General features: G+C 42.9%; 1 protein-coding gene across 14 annotated transcripts in view; it reads left to right on the top strand.

The window, feature by feature from the left end:
- Positions 1 to 25,350, top strand: part of svila (supervillin a) — a 99,085-nt gene that overhangs the window by 38,163 nt on the left and 35,572 nt on the right. For 12 of the 14 annotated variants that reach the window (XM_074621537.1, XM_074621538.1, XM_074621527.1 and 9 more), the window contains 12 exons: positions 6,352 to 6,415; positions 8,893 to 8,984; positions 10,324 to 10,387; positions 10,513 to 10,655; positions 10,736 to 11,450; positions 16,176 to 16,259; positions 17,257 to 18,126; positions 19,824 to 20,009; positions 20,715 to 20,749; positions 22,873 to 22,937; positions 23,366 to 23,502; positions 25,132 to 25,227. In XM_074621537.1, the coding sequence (XP_074477638.1) occupies positions 10,380 to 10,387; positions 10,513 to 10,655; positions 10,736 to 11,450; positions 16,176 to 16,259; positions 17,257 to 18,126; positions 19,824 to 20,009; positions 20,715 to 20,749; positions 22,873 to 22,937; positions 23,366 to 23,502; positions 25,132 to 25,227 (2,339 nt within the window). In that variant the 5' untranslated portion in view covers positions 6,352 to 6,415; positions 8,893 to 8,984; positions 10,324 to 10,379. The remainder of the gene's footprint in view (positions 1 to 6,351; positions 6,416 to 8,892; positions 8,985 to 10,323; positions 10,388 to 10,512; positions 10,656 to 10,735; positions 11,451 to 16,175; positions 16,260 to 17,256; positions 18,127 to 19,823; positions 20,010 to 20,714; positions 20,750 to 22,872; positions 22,938 to 23,365; positions 23,503 to 25,131; positions 25,228 to 25,350) is intronic. The other 2 variants (XM_074621534.1, XM_074621540.1) reach the window with 1 other exon arrangement.

Below are 25,350 nucleotides of genomic sequence, written 5' to 3'. Positions count from 1 at the left end.
AAAGCCGAACAGTCCAAAATGGAGAACGTTAATGTAGCTTAGCTTATAGAGAGCTAGAGGAATTCTCACTAAAACGCGGAATGAGTTAGCATTTTAGCACTTTCGGTTCCCTCGTCTGGAAGTCAATGGGTTTTTTGAATGAGTTTTTAGTTAGATGCCTGAAATAAGTTCTGTGGTTAACACAAGCTGAAGAGATTTTAATGTTTTGTTTTACGACATAAAATACATCAATAAATACCCCACTCATGAATTTTGAAGTCTTTGTGTCTTAAAAATGACGATTGCTAACAAGTGGCTAAATGAAACGTCATAATGCTGACCCATGCGACCGTGGTGTAGTTCGTTTATAGCCTAACGTTAGCTTTATACTTCTGGCGATTGCATTCACTTTTCAAAAATCATAAAAGTGGTGTTCAGTTGTGAAGATTATCTTGCTGAACAAAATGTGTAAGTATCATAAACGTGTGTTTGCCACAGAGCTTATTTTCTGCAGTAATCCAAAATCCAATGGAACAATCCCATTGGCTTTTTGTCGAGGGAACCCAGGGTGATGCTAACTTCCTGGTTGGCCTACAAAAATGTGTCATCCCTGCAGCACTCTATTAGCTGTGTTGCACCATCCACTTTTATGGATGGAGTATAAATTGCTTTGCAAAAATTAATTGTTTTAGACCAGAATGAGAGAATAATTTATAGAACAAATGTGTTTCTTGAATGAATTGTGTGAATTTATAGTATTTTGCCGTTAGCTAACAAGCTGAATGACAGTTAGCAAGGTAGCTTGTTAATTTGCGAAGATTTCCCCCCTTGTCAGTAAATCTGTATTGAATGAAATGACATGCAATCCTGAGAACCAAATTTGTTTTAACATCACTAATTTCTTTAACCCATTAACTCAACTTGCAATTTTTAGGTTGTAGGGGGCTCAGTTTTTTAAAAAAAATGTGATTTGCGATTAAATACTTTTATATCCTTAATATGTCTATTGTTTATTGTAGGCTATGCACAAAACACCAAGGCAAAGTCCTTGTATGTGAATAACCTACTTACTTTCTACCTATTCTGATTCTAGATTCACATCATCCAGGACTATTGTTCACAAGCTACAGGTCCACGTCTGGCTCTCAGAATGCTTCTTATTCCCTCCCGTCTCTGTAATATTTTCGGAGTGAGAACTGAGTGTTGAGATCTGGCCTCCACGCTAAACTGTCTGGGAATCCGCAACAGGTGGCCCCAGAGTTTAAGGCTTTTACACAAGAAGAGAGATGTGTTTTGGGAAGGATTGAGGATGTTTGTTGGAGGGTTTAAATGTGTCCGTGTAGCTTGCTCTGTTTCCTCCCCCTGCATTGAATTTGAGGCCGAGCTGCTTGTATCCTCATTGTTATTAGTGCTAAATTGGCTTATTGTCACATCCTTTTGTTAAACCTACTGTTTGTAGACACGGCCTCACCTAATTTCTGATTCTCCATCTGTTTTTCTTTTAATGCTTTACTTCTTAAGCCTCTCTCAGGGAGGGCTTTAGTTCAACGGGGTGAAGGCAGAGTAGGTGGGCAACTGTTTTTGGGGGGGTGGTGTTAAGACTTAAACATGCACGCGCACACATGCCAATGTAGTGTGATGTAATACAGACAGTTAAAGAGTGACACATTTCCGCTGTGATCCCAGCAATCGGAGTTAATCCTGTATCTCAATTTGGACATAATGCTCGGCCCCTGATGCCTCTTTGGTTACCACACCGGGTGCGTTTGTGTCTCAAGACACGGTGTAAGCATTTCTGTTTGATTGACATCCACTCCAGTCCTCTTGTGAATGGTCCCTCATTTATTTGTAATGTGTTCTAACTGGGAGCTTCGACCTGGGCGTCGGGTTAAAGTAGGGATGCACCGGTACCGATACTGGATCGGATATCGGGCCGATACTGACTCGAACAGTTGGATTGGGTATCGGTGACAATGGAGCCGATCTATTCAATTCAATTCTATATTTATATACATTATATACTGGAATTTTATTTGCTTAAGTTTTGACCAATTTGTTGCTAACGGTTAATATATATATATACTGTATATTATTACATATTCACACCTTTGAGACCTTCACATAAAAGGCTTTCCTCACCGCAGAGCCTGAATGACACTCCATTGAATCATGAAACCATTTTTATCCTCATGTTTTGTCAGAGTCGAGACGCTTTTACGGCCTCATCAATGCACACGGGGCGCTGCGCTGAGGAATTCCTGCATCAGTCCCTCCCGGCTAAAGCAGCCATAGAGTTTCTATACATTACAGCCAGCATCAAAGGCTCTGCCACATCTGTGATCATCGTGGAGGTTTTTATGTCCGCGTCTGGAATGACGAATGCATCGAGGCTTTCCGAGGGGGGGGTCGCCTCCGATGGCCCGCATGCCACTACATATAGGCTGTATGAGGTGTTATAGGAACACAGGTCTGAGCTGCGGAGAACTCTGTATGTTAGACGTGACGATAGCCTCAGACAGCTGCCCCGGAGGGACGATTGCTTTTTGTTATTTTCACACTAGCAGCTCATTATCCTTTACTGTGGCATCTGGTTTTGTTCCACACTGTTGCTTAAAGAGAAATTCTGGGATTTGTCAACTTGGGTGTTATTCTTACATTTTTGACCTTTATGACTGTTGGTCATGATAACATTCTGCTCACCACCTGCATTGTAGAGAGCTGGGAAACACGCGCTCTGGCAAAAAACATGTTGATTTGGGCAAAGTTTGTGTTGTAGTCTAGGGATGTCACAGTGAGGAAATCTTCCCACTGGCTAATAAACTTGTGACAACACCGGTGTTACCGATTACACCGGACATTTTACAAGAAAAGATGATGCTCAATATATATGTAGAGCACTTACTTGGATCTCTAACGTTGGATGGCGGTGGTTCTGGCCTTTCCGGTCCAGCTTTTGCTGCGGGGCCGCATATTTCTCGTTACCTATAGTGATACCGGGGCTTTGGGGTATCGGCCGATACCGAGAACCAATCCAATACCAGTGTATAATTAATAAGCTGTATGCCCCACTGTGTGGAAAGGATGTGTAAGACAACATCAGGCTTGACTTAAACATAGCTTTCCTAACTTTGTAAAACAAAATGTAACAAATAAATACATAGATAACATATATTATTTATTATTGAAATAATAAATCGTACACCAACAACTTGGTAAAAAAGATCTTCAAAATGAACAGCAATTAAACTTTTTTAATGCAGCAACAAACTGGTCAAAACATAAACAAGAATTCAAATTCCAGTATATAATGTTTATAGTATATACACGTAGAATTTAATTTAATAGATTGGCCCCATTGTCACCGATATCCGATCCAGCTATATGAGTCAGTATCGGCCCGATATCCGATCCGGTATCGCCGCATCTCTACTTTTTATGGTGCTGATTCACCAAGATGTAAAGAAATGCGGGAAAAAAAATTGTCTCAGGCCCAAAATCTTTTCAACTATTACAAATTGCAAAAACATTTCCTTCTCGTGAAACCTGTCCTAGAACATATATAGCACCACTTACTGTACATGCTGTTTCTAGATGGTCAATTTATTCTGAAAAAAGCATTTCATGGCACGCCTAGATAAGACTTCTAGTGACTGAAAGCTACTGAAAGCCTGTAAATGAAAGTGAATCAGAGCAAAAAAAGTAAAGGGTTCAAAGGGTTAATGTGAACTTTTACATGGTAATGTATGTTTTGAGTAAGTTCAGTTCGCCCAGACCTCATGAAGCTCACACAGAACCGGTTTCAGCTTTGTAGTTGCACATATGTGTAGGTGTTAGCGGGATACTTGGCTACATATCAGACAAATCTAATCTATCCATTGTTTTATACTTTGAAATACCTGCTAGAATGCTGTCAACCTAATCTTTGGATCATTTTCAAAAGAAAACACAAACGGCTCAGATAACCAGGATTATCATTCAAGACTCGCAGGGAATGAGTCGTGTTTTCACCAGCCGTATATTCCCCCCCAGCTGAAACAATACACGACCATCCCCAAACACATCCAGGCACGCCGGCCCTCTCCAAATAAGCCCGCTTTCTTCTCAAATGATGTTTTGCTTAAGTCGGAGGGATTTAAAGCATCAACCCAAACATCCTTAATAAGGACTAACAGATCTGGAATGGGGAGGGGGTTTAGGGTGGGCGGCCTCGAGGGAGAGGTTAGGGGTTTTTGGGGTGGAGCCGTGGGGGAGTCGGGGGCGTCACGCGGCCCTGAGGTGAACTCGTACGGGATGGAAGTGGGACCACATGTTTGTCCCGAAATTGCACAGCTCTGGCCGCTCTGAGGTCCGAGGGCAGCCGCAACCACACGTTGGAGGTTTGGAGTCGATAACTGGAGCGGACATTCCTTAAGGGGATGCTCCACACAACTCGCATTCCTCACCAGACTGTTTACGATGTGTAATACCCACTAATGCCCCCTTTTCTCAGTAATGAGGCTGTATTTCTCTGGAGGCAGGTGTTTATGTCACATGCTGCCCTTGTTTACTGATTTTGGCCATTTTCCTTATAGATCCCAGACTTTAGTAGGTGATTGCTCACTCATGTGTGTCTAATTGAGTTTATAACATGGCTTCATAATAGTGTGTTTGTAAGGTTTGGGGAATTGGACAATATGGTTTCTATGTCTCTTCATTAGGGGCGAGAATCACCAGAAACCCCACGATACGATGTTATCATGATCCTTAAATCACGATACGATCTTATTGTGATTTTAAACATTTTGCGATATGCTGAGTATTGCGAAAATATATATTGTGATTTATTATCCTTTTTCAACTGTAAATTATGCAGTTTGTCAACATCTGTTTTATCTAATAACTAGGGCTGTCACTCAATTCAAATATTTAATCTCACAATTTTATATCTCTTCAAAATGTACCTTAAAGGGAGATTTGTCAAGTATTTAATACTCTTATGAACACGGGCTTGGGCTTGCTTTATGCAAATACATGTATATATTTATAATTGGAAATAAATTAACAACAAAAAACAATGACTAATATTGTCCAGAAACCCTCACAGGTACTGCATTTAGCATAAAAAATATGCTCAAATCATAACATGGCAAACTGCAGCCCAACAGGCAACAACAGCTGTCAGTGTGTCAGTGTGCTGACTTGACTATGACTTGCCCCAAACCTGTATGTGATTATCATAAAGTGGGCATGTCTGTAAAGGGGAGACTCGTGGGTACCCATAGAACCCATTTTCATTCACATATCTTGAGGTCAGAGGTCAAGAGACCCTTTTTGAAAATGGCCATGCCAGTTTTTCCTCTCCAAAATTTAACTAAAATTGGAGCATTATCTAGCATTCTTCTAATCAAGCTAACATGGCATGGTTGCTATGGTTCTTCTATATGTTCTTGTTTCTTCATATGAAATTAGTATCTTCAGACTGAGCCCGCTACAGCCTGTCTTAAAGACAGTAATGTCACTCGGGATCGTTGGTCTCAGAGAGTTTTAAAACCTTAATTACCAATTCTTTGGAGCATTATCTAGCGTTCTTCCCGACAAGCTAACACGACATGGTTGGTACAAATTGATTCCTGTGGTTTTTCAGTTTCATATGATTCCAGTATCTTCACTGTAGCTTCAAGAATGAGCCCGCCGTCTGAAAGACAGCATAGCGGCCGGGTTAAGAGGTTAGTTTATATAATAAAAGATACTTGATGTCTGTTTATCGATACAATATTGTGACACAAAATAGGGCCATACTATGCTGTGCCGATTACACCCACCCCACCCCCTCCACCCTTACTCTTCATTTTGTCCCCAATCTATATTCACGTCGGGTATGAAAGTTCTGCCCAGTGACACTGATGTGCTCGGCTCTTCCTGGCATCATTCCAGCTGCACTGCAACCTTGACGTGCGATCAGACTTCACAGCGCCGGTCTCAGTGACACATACACGCAGTCACTCTTCTATCAAACCCTTTCAGCTATGACCTCATGCGCAGCGACAGCGACTGACACTTGAGATGGTTACAGCCACTGTCTCTGGGTGTTAAGTGCAGTGATGATTTGTTGCTGTTGTTTGTTGTACCTTTTTAACTACACAGATCACTTCTTATTTGATGGGATTCGGTCAGGCGGGGCGATTATTGCTTTCCACATCACATCTTGTTTTTCTCAGCGGAAGTCCACTTAATGAATGCGTTTCTGTGCCAAGGACCTGCAGACTGGGTCACCTTTGCAATGTGTTCATTAAAAGCTAAAACTGAAGGTTCTGCTGTGCAAAATTAAAATGCAGTTAGATGGACGAGCATTGTGACGTGACTAAACGTTACACTCTTTTGTTTTGTCCACAGGACTTGGGAGTGAGACGGCCCTTAAACTAAGCAACCCCAGATTGCTGCAGAAGAGAGCTTTGAGGTAAGATATGCTTAAAAAAAACATTCTGTTGCGTTAGATCACTTTGTTAAAGACCCGGTGAATAAACAACCTGGGTCCATATAAGAGATTTGACATAAATAAATCATCATCACATTAAAGCTCCTATGTGTAGCATTTGAAAATGTCCGGTCCATGGTAGTAGTTGTACCACAACTGTTGTGATAGTCTTGAAGAAGAGACAGACACCAGTTTCTATTACAAAAAAAAACATCAGAATGATTTTAAAGATGCTACAATCACATAACTATTGTACACATGGGGGCTTTCATCTTGAGATATTAAAGGAGACATAAAAAATCTCTTTTCAATGCTTGTGCACATCTGGGTATCTGGAGAGCCTACCGACCCACAAACTGTGAAATAAGACGACCCAGTCAGTTTTCTGTGAGCTGTTTAGATCAGAACACATGTGATTCAACAAGCCATTCAGATCTGAGAACAACCTTTGCAAAGGTGCACCATATTTTTTTACACCAGCCAATCAGAGCAAACTGGGCTTTTTCAGGAGGGGGGTCTTAAAGAGACACGCGCCAAAACGGAGCGTTTCAGACAGAGGGTGAATACAGGTTTATTCAGACAGACAGGATGAGAACAATGATGTGTTTTTTGAACATTAAAGCGTGTAAACATGTTCTAGTAGAAACCTTAAAATACAAGCATGAACCTGAAAATGAGCATGATATGTCGACTTTAATAAGAGTTCAATAAAAGAATGAGATCATCATCAAGCACTCAATAGCCACCATACTGGTCAGCTACCAGAGCAAGTAACGCTGTAACAGCAAAACCCTTGCATGTATTGAACTGAACAAGTGTGCGTTTTATTGCTTATGTAAGAGAAAGAATGTGCTATTTCTTTTTAAAAAAAAACTGAATGACTAATGGGGACAACAATTTTGTCTGGTCCAGTATTGACGGAGAACACTGGAACCAGCAGCCGCTAAAAGCTAAAAAAGCTAGTGCAGTGAGCAGCACCAATGTAATGTTATGTCCACTAAAAGTGCTTGTTTTTGCCACTGACAGGCTCAGATTGTGATTATAAGTGTCTGACAACATTAAGGAAAAGACCTTACAGAGGAATAAAACCTTTTTCTTACCTTTTACTTGATCCGGACTGTTTATTAGTGTGTCCAAGTCCCACTCAAGGACATTGGAAATATTTTAGATAACACTTAAGCTCCGCTTTCTGTACGTCCCAACACAACAAACTCTGCCTGGCTGCCACTCGTGTCTCCACCGTGGACGTATTCCACTATTCCACCGTTGTCTTCCATTCACGTCACCTTGCTAAATTCCAGAACGACACTTCTCCTAATTGAGTGAGACTCTTTCCATAATGTCAGACAATAAAAATCGCATAATAGCACTTTTAGTAGACGTAATTGACGGTGCCAGCTTGCCCCAATAGCACCATATTACAGCGCTCTCCGTCAATACTGGACCAGTTTCAGAAAATGTTGTCGCTATTGGTCAGTTAGACACAAAAACATGGCTGAAAAATACCAAAGTTTCCCTTTAAGTACTTATCCAAGACCGAAATGGAGATATCCATTAAACACAACCTTAATGTAGTACTTTAATTATGTAAGCAAACAGATAGCAGGGTATCAGATAAAGCTTTGGTGCTTTCAGACAGGGCAAGTGTCCAAGATAAGCTCACTTTGCTGCGCGGCAGTGTGAAACCTCCTTGCTGGAGCATTACACTGTAGTAGGATTGCGCAGCATTTGTGTTGTTGGCCAGGTGTCAAATACACCACCAGGTCTATACGTTACCCTCCATTTAGAACGTTTCTTTCGCAGCAGCAAGGACGCTGGGTGCTGTGACACCAAGTTGGTGCCGTACTGTGTGTGTGTGTGTGTGTGTGTGTGGGTGTGGCTGTGACTCAGAACGTTGTGCATGTAGGAGTTAGATGTCATGAAAAACAGATGCTGTTTTGATAGAAAAAGATGTATGATGTCTATGTGTGTGTTCACAACTCTGCGGTCGCTGGAACGGACAAAGCCGCAAAGTCATGTTTTCCCAATTCTTGACTGTTTTCTCACATCAGTAATCTACTGCCAGTTCTTTTATAGCCGTATCGTAACTGTGTGGTTTTGACTCAAAGCCATAAACGACTTCAGTATGTTTCTCAGAGAGACGTGGGTGTGCCGAGGGTAAAGCCTTTTAATTTCTAGATAAATATTAGGGGATTCAAGACTTTATGAAATTTACAAATGTATTGTTTAGATGATTAATTTCTTGTTTTCGTAGCTTCATCCATAACCCATTGGCTGTTTGACGAGATTCTTGAACATCATTCCAGCCAAACCCTTTTATTTACTGTTTGATCAAATTCAGATTCATTCGGCTGAGCCCCTCACAACCGCCGACACTGTGGGCCTATAAACAAACCCCACACTTTCCCACAGCTCAGCCCTGCTTCAATAACAGTCGGTATTTATCCTGCACCCCTCAGCTTCCAGAAAGAATTCTCCCTCGACGAAAAAGACGACCCAGCAAAAAGCACCAAGGATATAGATGTTAGTCTCTTGGCCAATCTCCCCAAAGGTGAGTAAGGATTTTTTTATTTTTTTATTTCCTGCCTGCTTGCAAAAGGCCCTCGCAATGTCAACTTTCTCAGGGCTTTTGAAAGTCACTGTTGTGCAACAGCAGCCTCTTTGCCAGGTGGCTTCATGTCAAGAGTTGTCTAAAACCAGTTTTCTTACCAACACAGTCCTCACATACAGTATGAAACTCTGCACTCTATTTTTTTTTTTTTTAGACCGGCTCCATTTACTCCAATAAAGAGATTTGATCCTATAGTGGGTCTGTTAAGGCCCACTGAATGGTGAATATAATAGTATGATTCGCTTTATGCAAGTTGTGATTTGAGTAATGAGAGAGTCTGTGGATGTAAAAATGTAAATAGATGGGGTTACGATTCAATACTTTGCAATATTAGGGCTGTCAATCTATTAAAATTCTTAAACGCAAATTAATCACACATTTTTTAATCTGTTCAAAATGTACCTTAAAGGGAGATTTGTCAAGTATTTAATACTCTTATCAACATGGAAGTGGACAAATAAGCTGCTTTATGCAAATGTATGTATATATGCATTATTGTAAATCAGTTAACATGAAACAATGACAAATATTGTCCAGAAACCCTCACAGGTACTGCATTTAGCATAACAAACATGCTCAAATCATAACATGGCAAACTGCAGCCCAACAGGCAACAACAGCTGTCAGTGTGTCAGTGTGTCAGTGTGCTGACTTGACTATGACTTGCCCCAAACTGCATGTGACTATCATAAAGTGGGCATGTCTGTAAAGGGGAGACTCGTTGGTACCCATAGAACCCATTTTCATCCACATATTTTGAGGTCAGAGGTCAAGGGACCTCAAGGGAAAATTGACCATGACAGTTTTTCCTCGTCAAAATGTAGCGTAAGTTTGGAGAGTTATTCAACCTCATTCGCTACAAGCTATAGATACCAATGGATTCATTAGGTTTTTCAGTTTCATATGATGCCAGTATCTTCACTCTAGCTTTAACACTGAGCCCGCTACAATCCAAAAATTGCAAGTTGTTATAATGTGTTAAAGAAATTAGTGTCGTTAAAACAAATTTGCCTTATCGCGTAAAGTTAACTTTGACAGCCTTATTATTTATACATTTTTACTTAAAAATATTGAAAGCAAAACCTAAATAGATTTGAATAAGTATTTAAAAGAATTAAATTCAGTTTAAAAGCAGATACAAATACTGGACTCTAACATCTGACATCCAGATCTAACCTGTAAATGTCCGGAAGGTACAGATTGGTTCGGTTGAGATGCCAAAACAGATGTTTTCCTTTTGTTAAGCTATAATAGTGTTATGTTTTTATTCCCACTTTAGTCTCTGAATTGAGGAAACGATTTGAAGGCATAACCACAAGCACAAGCGACTGGGAAATGAACAGGTGAGGAGGTGATGATGAGTGTATAAAAAGGGCTGGAAGCATTTCTGATGATGATAAATGTTGTGGTGGATAATAACGTGTCTGAGGTCGACTACTTCTTCCTTTCTGTCCACGTGTGTGTGTAGAAAGGAGCGTATCGCTCGGCGGTTGGAGGGCATAGAGGCTGAGGTGCATCCGTCTCTGCTGCCTAGCCTGGTGGCCAATCGGCTTCTGGAGGAGGACACGCCACGATACACCAGGGCCTCTGATCCCTGTGAGCCCTGTGGTGGTGAGACCAGTACAGCACCGTGACTCTTTATTTGTGTTGCTATGGCGATGACTGACTCGTGTTCTCTCTGTGTCTCCTAGTTACAGTCCAGCGGTACGGCACGGAGGGATTCGAAAGCCCAGAAATGCAGCTGACGGCTCCAGAGCGACAGTCCAGAGCTCTCTGCAGACCTGACCCCCAGTCCTCCATCCACACAGAGCCCATCTACACTTCCACCACCGGTGCCCCCGAGCTCGAGTCCAAGGTCGAACGCATCGCCCGCTACAAGGCGGAGCGGCGCCGGCAGCTGGCCGAGCGCTACGGCATCTCTTTAGATCAGGAGCCAGACTCGGACCAACCCCCCCGCCCTCAAGCTCGCACCCGGAAGGACTCGGAAGGCTCGGAGAGGAGAATCCGAGGGGAGTCAGCGGGGGAGGACGGGAGGGACATCGCCCCGAGTTCATACACCTCCACCACTAGCCCGAGGGTCGGACGCACGGCGCCGCAGCACCCCGACCCGAGTTACGAGATGAGTCGGACCAGGGTGGACTCGTTCTCGGAGAGGGAGAGGCTGATGAACCTGGAGAATCAACGCAGAGCCGCTCCTCCCGAGCCTCCGTCCTCTTCCTCGTACATGGATGTGACATCGCTGTCATCAGCTGCCAAGGTGCCCGCCAAGGACTATTCCGTCACGGGGATGCCACCCAGTTCACCCAAGATGAGCAGGCACGCTTCCCTTTCCTCACCTAAACACGGGGCGTCTCCTGGGGACCTATTCATCGAGCAGCAGGCCCACAGCATCCTCAGCAGGCAAGGGTGAGTGGTCCGGTCCCTGTTCCTTTGTGATCTCTATTTATATCCAAAATAGTTTCTCTTGTTTTTCTGTGTTTGATATCTCATCAGCAGACTATTCCCCTTCCAGGGTCCAGCTTTCCTTTCAAATCCATATGCACAGGGTTCGAGCATGAGTTTCCATGCGAGCCAGAACACTGCTGTATCATTCTCTTTTAATAGATGGACTCGCTGTGACAGCATTATATCTCTCCCTCCATCTCTGTCTCTGTCCCTCTTATCCACACGTGTCCAAGGTCGTCCTGTCGGCAGGCCTGTGGTTTCATACCGGGTCTCGTAACCTGAGCTCGTTCTGGAACAATCTTTGAGTCCCACTGAGACCCACAGCTGGGGCTTGCAAAAATACAGGGCAGGTTAATACATAATGTGCTGTATTTCAATTCCAGAGATTTCAGGCTGAACTGTTGAGAAAAGCAAATTTCTCGTACTTTTTAAACTCCCTAAGGGAACTCTCACTGGCCGAGCTGTCGCTATTTGGTTAGGAAGAGCTGTTTTCCGATGCTGTTTGGATGAAGCGAACCATCTGGCTCTGTAGCTGATCCCACTTTCTTAACTCCTCTTTGAGAAGTTCTAGGATGCTGATCAGAGCATCACCAGGTGCTTCCTTAAAGGAGAGCTCCAGTTTATTACGGCTCGAGTTGAACCGATGGTTCCTATCGGGCTGTTGTTGACATCAGTCACAAGTTTTCAGATCGACTTTGTGGTTCAACTTCAACATACTGTACCGTACTTGTAGAAGCTGTGCTTGCACCAAGGCTGGATTACCAACCACTCATCACTCTTTGACTCCAGGGGAGTGAAGAGGAGATCAGTAGGAGATCTGAGGACAACATGCTCGACTCAGTACGCAGAGCCCTGAAGCAGCTGAAGCGCTTGTTTATTTAAAATGTATTAATGTTGAACGTGTCACATGTAGGGCTGCACAATTTGTCAAAATAGCATTTTAAATTCAGTAATTTGGTGGTGCGGAGATGTCCTGGCCTGCACATCATATTCTACAGACTTCACAAAAACATCTTTGTTTGGTACAGATCCCTCCAAAAATTACTCTGTAATCATTTTAATGTTTTTCAATGAAAATGACAATAATGATGTAAAAATGATCATTCCCTCTAATATCGTAAAATCCTATCGTAATTTCAATATAATATCATATTAATATTTCAAAATCGTTTAGCCTTAGTCGCATGTCCAACTGTGACACTGCACATCCTTGGGTCCCCGGCAATGTACCCGCCAAGTGTGCAGTAGATCGGATGAACGGTTCTCGAGATATGCGAAGTACATACAGGAAGTTAGAAAAATCCAGATTTTGAGAGCAATCTTAAACTTTTTCATGTCAAGGATCCAAAATGGAGTCCAACAGACCACAGACCATGGATGTATAAGAGGTTGAGTCCTGTGCTTTCGCCCTGTGTGTTAGTAAATAGCCTACAACTCCATTAAAGTCTGCTTATGTCATGCTACTAGTACTGCTAGCTACTGGCCGATAGCCGGTTGTTTGGGAACAGAGACGTTAATACATCCACCACGGTACAGGCTTACAGCATACAGCCCATGGGTGTATTAGAAGATAATAAAAGTGATGAATTACAGCCAATAGATCCATTATTACAGCCGCATACAGCTAGCAGGAAGCTGGCAGAACCGGATAAGTCATATGAGCGTGCAGGGCGGTGCAGTCCCGTGGGTCTGATGCACACTAATTTTAGGACATAATGATTTAAATGAGGGCTATTTAAGTGTTCGTACTGGGAAGTTGATTTACCTAAAAATAAAAAAAAGATTCTCTGATTCACAGACGCCTCTTTATACATCCATGGCCACAGACTCATTGGCGTTTACAGTCCAAAATGGTGGCAGCACGACCGCAGCGCCACCTAGCGGCTGTTGCCAAAAAGGCACCCGAGTTTTGCCTCTTTGCTTCTGTACTCTTTGTCTGCATGGCCACAGGGATTCATGTGACATAAATTCCATTAGTCTGCATGCATGTGGACCTTACACACAGACAAACATGTGAGAACATGTCCGTGTACATCCGGCCATTTATTACCACCATTCACTACTACTGTTGTAGTGATGTTGTCCTGTTCTCAGACCTCAGCGATTACTAAGCTCCCAAGTTGTAATACACTGAACTATTCCTTTAATTGGTTCAGCCGACACTGATTAGCAGCTCCAGCGCTCACTAAATTAGGCATTCATTAAATACATGACTGTGAGGAAGTGTGTTTATTCTTATAGTGGCCTCGAGACCTCAAGAGACGGCCAGTGTATGTTTTCCTAAAGGGCTATAAGCATTAATGGTTTAATCCAAAGCAGATATTCATTGCTGCTGCTGCAGAGGATAAGTGCTAAGGAGTGTTTTGGCTCCACTAGCACAGATAGCATCAACGTGCCGCTCTTCCTCATCTTGTGATGTAACAACCAGCTGGCCCGGCCCAGCTCTTGACCAGGTTTGACCCTGTTAGTCGCTAACGACCAGATGAAGACGACTCCACACCCGACTACGCTGTCGTTCTCTATCATACGGTCCCTGTCGCTGCTCCTAAATCACCCTCTCTGGTTTCAAAACTTCTGGCTGGCGTGTGCGTGCGTGTGTGTGTGTGTGTTTGTGTGTTTTGTAGGGTGGGTGTTGTGTTACTGGGCGGCTCAGTGTGACTCTGCGGTCAGAACTCTGACCCACAGCTGGGCTTGATCAAGACCAGGGAGGCCTGACGGGAAAGAAGCACGTAGAAGAGCGTCCCCTCTACGTCTTCTCAGGGAGTCTGAGGCTCAAAATGAATGGTTACATTTTAGGACTTAGTAGTAAAAATCCTTTTTTTAACTATGTGATGACCTTGAGTTCAATCTTGACCTTTTAGACAGTCTGTTTTACCAGGCACAGTTCAACTGGTGTTTTAAGATGCTGCCGATCATCAGTGTTGCCCATCTTCTCTGCATCGCTCCTGGTGGTGTCTGTACATATTCCATGAAGTAGATACTTCAGAAGAAGCCATTTGTGGCCATTTACACTTTACAGTAGTTTTCTCTGCATCAAGTCGCTTTTAGGAAAAAAAATAACGAGCTCTCCGCCGGGACATTTTCTTGATTAAATGAAGCATTAAATCAAGGACATTGCTGTTATGTGGTATGCTTCTTAACCATTCGGCTACCAGGACGCCTTGTCTTGCAGTGATTTTTATGTACCACGTGATCAGAGCTGATACTCGGTATGCTCTTATCCATGCGGATCAGGCGGGCAACCTCCAGTTCTGCAAAAGTGAAGCCAATGCTGAAGTGTCCTTAAACTTGCATTCTTTCTAATAGCCAGCAGGGGGCGACTCTTCTAGTTACAAAAAGAAGTGTGATAGTATAGAAGTCTATGAGAAAATGAGCCTGCTTCTCACTTGATTTATTACCTCAGTAAACATTGTAAACATGAGTTTATGGTCTCAATTATGGAGGACGGAACCTGCCAAAAACAAAAATGAATAAATAAGTAAATAAATGACTCGATAAATAAATAAAATGTCATTAAATGTAGCAAAACTAATATAAAAAATAAATGTAGCTAGAAGGAGATAAAATGTGGCACAAATTGATTTTTCTGTTTTAATTTGCTGCTTTATTTATCTATCTTTGTAAAAAAGATTAAATGTAAAATAGATGCATAAAAAAAGGGAAAATTAAACAGAAGATTAAGTAAATAAGGGAATTTACATAAATAAAGAAGCAAATTAAAACAGAAATATAAATTTATGAATGGCTATATTTATTTTTAATATTTTTGCTACATTTAATGATTTATTTATTTATTTATTCATTCATTCATTCATTTATTTTTGATTTTGGCAGGTTTCGTCCTCCATACTCAATCCTTTGTTTCAAGTCTTCAATACAATTCTGTTGTACTTAGCTCCACCCTGTCGTGTCACTTCTTGTTGCAAAAAAGCAATGTGGTGACGGCTGAAAGCCAAAACGGCGACGCCCAAAAACTATTAAAAAATAAATAAATCTATTTAATTACGCTTCAATCAGATATAACTTTTTGTTTTGTTGTGATTTCAGATCCGAGCAGCACTAAAAGGCTATATTTGGTTTATAAAATGCTCTCTCCCTCCATAAGTTTCCCTTTTATGTCCTCTCCCTCTGTTATCATGATTGAGGAACATTCTCCTCGATTTTGTTGAGCTCAGGCCTCGGTTTAATTAAAATGAATTAGGCTATTTGTCTTAATGCAGCATCAGAGGGCCAGCGTGACTCATCTGCCTTTTGGCTGCGGCGGAGTGAGATGGCATTTCCTCTGAAATATCTTCTCAGTAGATGAGACTTTTTCTCTTGATACAGCGTTGCATTGATAACAGAGGTGCAGTCTGTGGCCACGTCTGATCTAATATGAGTCATTGCTCTTCATTTAACAAACATTAGATCAGAGATTTATTGTTCATATTTTATCGCCTCCCCGAAAAACCACAACAACAATGAAATGTCTCCCCGGGGAGTTGAACTTGTACTCTTAGCAGGATCCTGCTGGTGTCCAAGCCCATTCTCACCCTGGTCATGCTCAGTGTGAAGTCAGTGGTGTGTGTAATGCAGTGGTGTATATGTGTGTGTGTGTGCTCCAAGAAAAAAGGCTGAATACTGAACCTAGACTTTGACCCACCCCTCCTCATTCACTTGTCTCCCACTGGGTTTCCATTGCAACAGTGCGACGGCGAAACCGAGCACTGATTGGTTCCTCCAGACCGATGCTGAGGGCGACACCCATTCCCTCATCAACTGGCCCTCGAGGTACACCCAGGCTGGTTGTGTGTCACCCCAACATCCCCCTGCCATGCTCCCCATTCAGCTGGACCCATCAACCTTTATGAGCAGTGCTTCTTATTAAAGTGTAGGTCAGAACAGGACCCCAACTACGTTCTGGTCCTGGACTGATTAGAAGACACAAATGTTTAAGAAGCTCTGCTTTGAGCTCTGTCATCATCCTCATCGCCACAACTTCCTTTGCTTCAGGGCATAACTTCATCTCCCATGCACAAGTTGCTGTGTTTAATCCCCGTGTGAAAACAAGTGTTTGAACATATGTTTAACATATCAATGAAGGATACAACATTGGATAGTGACGTTGCAGTATTGCTTTCTTTTCCTGGATTAATACTGACCTGTGTTTACAATTAGCATCTTCCACTCTGCTTTTTGTTCAGTTCTTTTTTTCTATCAAGAATCAGGTGAGGTAGGTGTTGTGTCAGGTGTTTTCAGTATCAGTTTCAGTACAGATGCTAAAATGAACTTGTTTCAATTAGAGCTGAAACGCTTATTGTCGCTTTGAAATCACAACTTCAAATCTTGCGTCCTACCACATCATGATCGGTACTGCGCATGTCCAACTCTTAGCAGAGATGAGAAGGAAGCGAGATGGCTCACTCCATAGCTACTTCCATAATCAGCTTTGGAGTGGGCAATCCTTACTGTTGAGCCCTGACATAGCAACATTATATTTCCAGTTCTGTATCCCCCAGTGGGAACTGTAGTCCCGAAACTAAGTACATGAAAATCCCAAGAAGATTCGTAGAAGTAAGAAAAAGAATAACAATAGGAGTTAATGTACAGGTACCAAGCCCTAATATCAAACGAGATAAAGAATCAGCTCTTCAGGTGTACACACGGAGAATCATCTAGGTTAGAATAGGAGTTGGGTGCTGTACAGTATCCCTCTTTATGAGGTTAAGAGACATATGCAGTCTGTTCATGTAGTACTAATGTTAACCAGCCCTTTGTTTCCCTGAAGAATCAGAGTTAGGGAGAGGCTTGCCCGGGAGGAGGGTCGCCAGAGGAGCCCAGAGCTGGGGAATGTTACAGAAGCCCCGGTTTACCGCAGACCCCAAACCCAACCCTCCACACGCTACCACACAGACCCACCAGGCCCCCAGCAGGTTTACTCCCATCCCCAGCATCACCCCCAGGCTCAGCTCACCCGTCCCGCGCCGCCGGGAGGACAAGAAGTCGGCGGTTACCCCAGTTACCTGTCCATGGCCTCTGGTCCCACATCAAGAGGAGGGCAGCAGCAGCAGCAGCAGGAGGAGGAAGAGACTGAGGAGTCTGAGGACGTGAAGACAGAGGGCCTTCTGAGGAGCAGGCAAGCAGTGCTGCCCTCCGAGATCCGCCGCAGGGAGAAGAGCACCGAAGACCCCCAGCGAGGACGGGGGGAAGAGGAGCTTGAGATGTCCAGGGCGCCGAGTCTCAGCCAGGCGAGGGAGGTTGAGACAGAGGATCCCACAAGAGGAGGACACAGAAGCAGAGCCAGGTGGGACGAAACGGAGCACACCTCCCGTCCGCAAGCGTCAGAGAGCAGGCCCAGAGAGCGGGAAAACGCCATTTATGTCCACAAAGGGGCGGCCGCCAATGTCCTGCCCAGAGCGGCACAAGGAAGCTCCGCTACAGCTCGGAGCAGGTCGGTGTCGGACGCTGGGGATCCTCGAGGGCTCAGTCAGAGGAACCCGCAGCACCACGAGACCCGAGAGGTCAGGGAGGGCGAAGGAATCGGTAACCGAGAGACTCACCAGGACAGCCGGGTGTCCGTGGCCCAGCTCAGACACTCCTACATGGAGAGCGCCAACACCACCACCACCACCCCTCCGACCAGCCGGAGGAATGACCTGTAGGTGTCAAAGTAGAGCGTTGCACCGCCGCTGCTCACTGGCTGGCTTCTCTAGAACTCACACCGATGCTTGTTACCCGACATCGGCTGGCTACTGAATGACTAACAAACAACTGAGGCTGGAGCGAAGTCAACGTCACAGTTTCTAATCTGTAGAAATGGCTTTCATGCACTAATGGCCTAACACTAAAGCTGGGCATACACAATTGCGATTTTAGCCCGTTCCTGGCCTGAATTTTGAGCCACACGACTCGCTTTTTTTACGGTAATCAGAGCGTAGCTATTAACATAACAATGTACAATAGATATAGTAAAACGTCGCTAGCTTACCTCCAATTCTCTCTGCAAAATGGACAAGCCAAACTGTCCACGTCTTCGTAGCCCAGGGGTGTCAAACTCATTGTAGTTCATGGAACACATATTTGATCTCAACTGGGCCGGACCAGTAAAACCATTGCATAATAGCCTAACCTATAAAAAACAACAACTCCAAATGTTCCCTTTCTTTAGTGTAAAGACTTATAAGTACATTCTGAAAACTGATGAAACAGCCTGAGATGTCTCGCTGATCTCTCGGCTACAAACCTGTCAAAATCTCATTTATCTTCTCTGTTCTCAGTTGTCCTTGCAAGTTCTTGTATTTTTTTCGCCACGATGAGTCTGATAATGGCACAGAGTATTACATTCTTTGAGCACTGACAGGGGCTGTGAACACACAGAGCACACTGGCTACCCATTTACCCTAAAAACCTGACACTCTGTGTCCTCTTTTCATTTTTCCACCGGCGGCATGAACAGTAGCCTACGCTTGACAGTGTTGTGTCACGCAGCCTGCAGGATCTATATTAGCGTATCCAGCATTCGGCCTGCTACTCTTATTAGGACAGCGTGACCCCCAGTGGACACAAATTAATGACTTCTCTGCAATTTTCACACTTTTCAAAATCATCCAGTGCCCTGGATTTGGCCCTTTGGCAGGCCAGTTCTGGCCCGCGAGCCTTATTTTTGACACACCTGTACTAGCCACCTGCGAGTCCATATACGCCAGTGCCCATTTCTTTTTAGACGTTTCAGCAGATAGGATGGCACAGATGATCAAGGCAGCACATTTATGCCTTGTTAGCATTGTGACCCATACTGACCTCTGCCAGCAAACAAACTTAACCTGCCTCGGAGCTTTCAAACAAATCTTTATTGACAACTGTCAACAGCCAGAACGTTTTGCAGGGGCCGACGGGCCGTGTTCTTTTTTCTATTTTACACATACAGTGGGATCACTCAGGTTGTGACTGACAATCGGACCGTTCAGTGGCTTTACATCGCAAACGATCTACTCGTACAGCAGGAGTAGGAAGTACACAACGACATTGCTAAAATCGTACAGTGTATGCTCAACTTAAGCTTCCTATAATGTACGTTTTATTCTTCGTTGGCTCTGTGACTTTTGTGGTCACAACCTGGGGCCAATGAACGTGTGCACGCTGTAACTGCTAATAAATCTGCATGGTCTTACTCACATAATTGATCTAAAAACCAGAGGTGTGACTGAATATTCAAACCTCTGCTTTTAAAAAGAAAAATCTTCATTTTTGCTACCAGTCCCTCTCTATCTCTCCCTCACTATTGCTGTATTTTCTCTTTCCTTTTTTGGTACTCTATCTGTCGGTCCCTCTCCTCATGGTGGCCCCCTTCTACAGTGAGGTTGAAGGGGACGGGGCCCTCGCAGGCTCTGGGGCCCTCGCAGGCTCCGGGGCCCCATGGAGAGGGGAGAGGGAAAGGGGGCGCAGGCCCCGGCAGTATATCTATCCCGGGGAGAGTAGACAGACCTCAGAGAGGTTTAGGACGCAGCCCATCACTTCCGCTGAGCGCCAGGAGACCGATAGGTATATCTGCCCTGGACTCGAGAATGCATGGCTGAGAGTGAAGAATGCTGGGAAATATCCACATGATCATGCATGGCACAGAAATCATAACATAATGTTTTTGTTTTTTTATTATTATATTTGATGCACAGATTCCAATCATGTTTTGGTGCATTATACCGATTAATCATCAAGTACACGCTGTTATAAATAATTCTATAGTATGTAGTAAGTCAGTAATCAGATTAATACCATGAGCTGGATCATACACACACACACACACTTTCTCCTTGATTTTACCCCTCTAACAACATTAGCAAACTGGGAAGCTTAAAGGCCAAAGGTCCCTCTGATTGGAGCTTGGCAGTGGTCATCACATGTGACCATACCAAGGGAGCATGAATTGGTCTTTGTTGGTAATCACTCCCCGAGACCATGGAACCAAACAGACTTCTGTAATACCGTCTTAATTCTCCAGCTTAGTCTGCTTTACCAGACTGAGTTTCCCCTTTTTTTTCATTTCTTCACCTAACACTCGCCGTCACTTGCATTTCCAGCAGTAACCAGAAACTTTTCATCTCCTCTCCTCCTCTGTGACTAGCTTTCACTCTCTTGTCTCTAACCACTCACCACCCTTTTCATATTACTGACTTATGCATTGCTGCGTGGATACCACTACTAGCTTTTGCTAATTGTTTTTTTTTTCTAATTTGTGCACTTTTGAAGGTCCTGCGTGAGTTCCAATCTCCCTTCCACTGAAGGTAAGTCTTTTTTCTTTTAAGATTTGAAGGTTTTAGAGTAGAACTTTCACCACTGTAACACATAATGGACATATAATGCACCAGTTTTGTCATAAAAAAGGTTAGAACATACGCATATTTGTCGATGAACATTCAGGTTTTATTGCTCAACGTATTTCTACAAACATGTGTAACGTAAAAGCTCATGAACTACTGTAGCCTCAAGTGTTGGAGAGATAATTGATTAAGCATGGCTAGCTTTAGTGGAATTATCAACATGGCTGTATGTGTTTGACCAATGAGATTACTTGGCCGGGACTTCCAGTTGCATAATGTCCGATGGCCCATTTACTGCAGTAGAAGTAAGTTTTGTTCACAGCTTATGCATCAAATGGGGACTATGTTTTTAGTTTCATGGTGTAATTTTTGACTTATGATGTGATGCTACCAACAGCAAACATTCACACTATATTTAGGTTCTTTAAAGGGTTAGAATTAGAGGTGCAACGGTTTGGTTTGTAGTGCAGTTACTGGATTTCAGTCTGGTTTCTTTTTGCACATGAGGGAGAAGAAAAACATAACCATTTCTAGCGTGTTTGAACTCCAAAATATATAATTAGATTGACTGGTAGTAATGAATGATGTTTCTATATTATATGAAACCATGACACAGATTTTGAGGGGAATAATGAGGGATGAGGGAAATTCCAACAGTCTTTTGTCTTTGGATGGGCTGTGTTGTTGAGATCACGTTGAAGTTAAAAAAAACATCTAATTAAGTTTGAGTTGCTTTCCATTCCTGTTAAATTGGCTCTGAATCATATTTATAGGGTTTCCGTGTGGGACGGGTTATCTGTCATACTTAAAGGGTAACTTCTGTATTTTTCAACCTGGACCTTATTCTCCCATATTTTTGTGTCTAAGGGACTAATAGGGACAACAATTTCTGAAATTGGACCAGTAATTGAGGGAGAGTGCTGTAGACGGCAGCTGCTCACAGGCTGTAATATGGTGCTATTGGGGCAAGCTGGCAGCGTCATTTCCGTCCACTAAAAGTGCTTGTTTTGGCCACGACAGACTCGGATTGTTATTATAAGTGTCTGATATTATGGAAAGAGTCTCGGTCAAGGAGAAGTCTCGTTCTGAAATCTGGCGAGGTGAAGTTGCTGCCGGAAGACAACGGTGGAATAGTGGAAAACATCCATGTTGGAGTTTGTTGTGTTGGAGTACAGAAAACGTAGCTTTTTCAATGATAGATTTTCAATGTCATGGCTGAATATTTAGATGATTTCCACAATGTGGATGAAGTCTTTGAATCTCAGACACTTACAATAACAATCTGAACCTGTCAGTGGTAAAAACAAGAACTTTTAGTGGACGTTACATTGAAGCTGCTCACTTGCCCCTCGCATCTAAAGTGTTCTCCCTCGATACTGGACCAATTTCAAAAACTGTTTGTCCCCATTAGTCAATTAGACACAAAAAACATGGGGAAACAGGGGTTTCTAGGTTCAGGTTAAAAAATACCAAAGTTACCCTTTATCTTTACTAGGTAATATCTAGTCCACGTATACATTTGCCAATGAAAACAACATGATTGTATCTGGAGCTTCACAGTTGCTGCCAGCCACAAATGAATAGAATGTGACTTTTCCAGTGACTTTATGTCAAAGCTTCAAGAATATAACATGAGCGTGAAGTCCAAATGGCTCAAATCTCCCTTTTTGAACAGGAAAGCTCAACATTTGGAAGTGGAGTTTATAGAGTCATTACTGGTGCTCACGGTAGCATAACAGCACAGCAGCAGCTCCGCGGAGGGCAGAAGCAGCTCATCTGCTTCTTATAAGCGCACACTCAGCTGGGACGCTTTTTCATCCTGAGGAGAATTAGAGGGAGCGGAGCTCAGCACAGCGGCGTCAGTCAGAGCGAATAGCTGTTTGGTGATGTCATGTCATATGTCCTGCAGTGAGAGTATGTGCATGTGCAGCCATGCCTCTCACACCTGTCTAGCTCTGCATAGTCTCCTCAATGACACCAGTCACAGGTTCTGTGGTTTTATCTCAGCTGTTGCTGAGTAATGATGAAGGTACTATCCACAGTTTGTGATGTCATTATGTCCTCTGCCTCTCTCTCTCTCTCTGTAGCTGATGAAGAGACGCTAGATGAACGGGCCAAGCTGAGCGTAGCAGCCAAGCGCTCTCTCTTCAGGGTGAGCTTCAATCAACTGTCGTCTGTTTGTCCTCTCATTTCTACAGACACCAAGCACGGAGACATGTGCTACTGATCATGGACACAAACATTGACACTTTATTTCCTGCCCTCATTACTGTGAGGATTTAGAGATGAAAACTTGGAAATACTCATGATTTGGTTTCAGCGCAGACATTCTACTGGAACAAGCTGTTGTGCTAATTCGATCTACTTCAGTAGCCAATTGAGTCATCAAACCCACTGTCACTTTCAATGCAAACACTCCCTTGTCAGAGTGTGTGAAGCCCAGGTTTCAACAGTCTTTCACTTCAAAACTCTCAACAACCAGGCTCTGCTCCCAGATTATCCTACCAGAGTTAAGGTGAGGTGAAATATTCCATTGATTTAAAATGATTTTTCCATGTTTCCTCCAACGTTTCCATCCAGGAGCTGGAGAAGAGCATTGATGGAGGAGCTCCTAAACCACGCTCCAGGAACGCAGCCGTGGACAGGAGACTGAGACGGACACAAGACCGATCCAGAACTCAGCCCGTCACCACTGAGGAAGTAGTCATCGCCGCCACGTAAGTCTTACTGTGTTTAGTGCTAAATTAAAGGAGTAGTTTGAATTTTTTTTTTGTTGGATGAGAAGATCAGTACGGCTTTCAAACGTGAGAGTGGTATCAATCTTCTCTTCTGACTCTCAAGAGGAAAGCGAATGGGAGTATGGCAAACTATTCCTTTAAATGAAGCACACCTTATGTGCTTTAGAACAGTTGTTCCCAAGCTGGGGTCCGGGCCCCCCTTAGGGGGGCGCCAAAGATCACAGGGGATGCACCATTATTTGTCTGCACTGAGGTTGTCAAAATTTGATTTGCACATGTGTAAATCATAATAACACACTTACTGGATAATTAATAATAATAACAATATAACAATAACAAAAACATGTTTTGGCTTGAGCACGGTTATAGTAAATTAATAAAGTAAAAAAAACAATCACTTTATGTATCTGCATTCGTTTGGCGAATCCGTCATGACGTCATCACTTTATTTATGTTGACGACACTGAGGGGTGGTCTTAGATACAACTGTGGGGGTGGGGGGATTCAAGGAAAATAGGCTTTAAAGAGTCAGTTAAAAAAAGCAGCGGAGGTCAACAGGATTTAGTTTGTGGTGCTCACAGCATTGAAAATATCTGAAGCAACATCTATTTCTTTAATTACGTTCTCATTGCTCTGGATTTAGTTTTGGAACTAAATATTCGGTTTCTTCAAAGATTTAAATTCAATTAATTAATTAATTTAATTAAATATAATGTAATTCCCAGTTTGGCTGTGGTCAAAAGAGGGGGACAAAAAATATAATAATTTGTAATAATAAAACAGTAGGCTAAATATGTGAAAAAAACAAAAAAAATGTTCCAAATATTCTTTTATTGCTGAGATCCAGGTTGCTTGACAGTCAACTACAGTTCACTCACAACTGAAAACAACAGCATGACTGTTATTATTAACTCTGAATGAATCACATTAAATGTACATTATGGGGCAAGCTACTCCTCGCAAAACACATGTAGGCTTATAAGTCATTTTCAATTTGGATCTGTTTTTTAAAAAAAAAAATGTTTCTTTCTTAAGATATGTCCCCTTACATTGCCAATAGAAAGAAAAGAGGTAGAATCATATTTTGAGTGGAGTATCCCTTTTTAATTTTGTAATATCGTGAAATAATGCCGTCACCGCAAAAAACAAAAGAAATACCTTGATATACATTTTTGTTCGTATCGCTATAAAACCCAAACTATCAATCGGCATGGCTAGACTTTAGTCGGGGTAAGTGAGACGAGATGTTTTTTGTAATATATTTTGTAAAGGGAACCTACCCCTTTAGATATTTGAAATTTCAACAAGCTTTATGATGCAGCAGCATTTTCTGTTTTTGTCACCTTAACTATCACATGTACTGCTCTGATTGAAAATTGTGGAACAAATGTGAAATTCTACATGAATTCTGAAATTAAATTTGTGTTTTAAGCCTCCAGCCATCTTTCTGAACACCTGTCTGAACCTCACCATTGTTTATACTCCTCTCCCTTAGCTTGATTTTTTTTTTCTTAATTACCTGGAAGTTCATTCCCTGCTCTTTCCTCTGTCACCTCTCTGTCTGTATATGTGTGTGTGTGACTCTGTCCCTGTCCTTCGCCGCTGTAGCGTGCCCACTCACGTGCCACACACGGTGACTGTTCACACTGCTGCAGCACGCGTCCCTAGCCCCACCCTAGTTCGCAGCACTGTCCCGCCATACAGGTACATGGCACGGATACGAATGCTCACGCCAACCTTTTACAGCGTGTGACTAACATGGTTGATCTTTACTGAATGCTGCTCATACACTACGACATACAGTAGAGTGGTATTCACCCCACAGGA

The sequence above is a fragment of the Sebastes fasciatus genome, chromosome 21 (genome assembly GCF_043250625.1).
Source record: "Sebastes fasciatus isolate fSebFas1 chromosome 21, fSebFas1.pri, whole genome shotgun sequence".
NCBI classification, from domain to species: domain Eukaryota; kingdom Metazoa; phylum Chordata; class Actinopteri; order Perciformes; family Sebastidae; genus Sebastes; species Sebastes fasciatus.
Note: the sequence above shows the minus strand (reverse complement) of the source record. Positions and strands in the feature narration are given on the sequence as shown.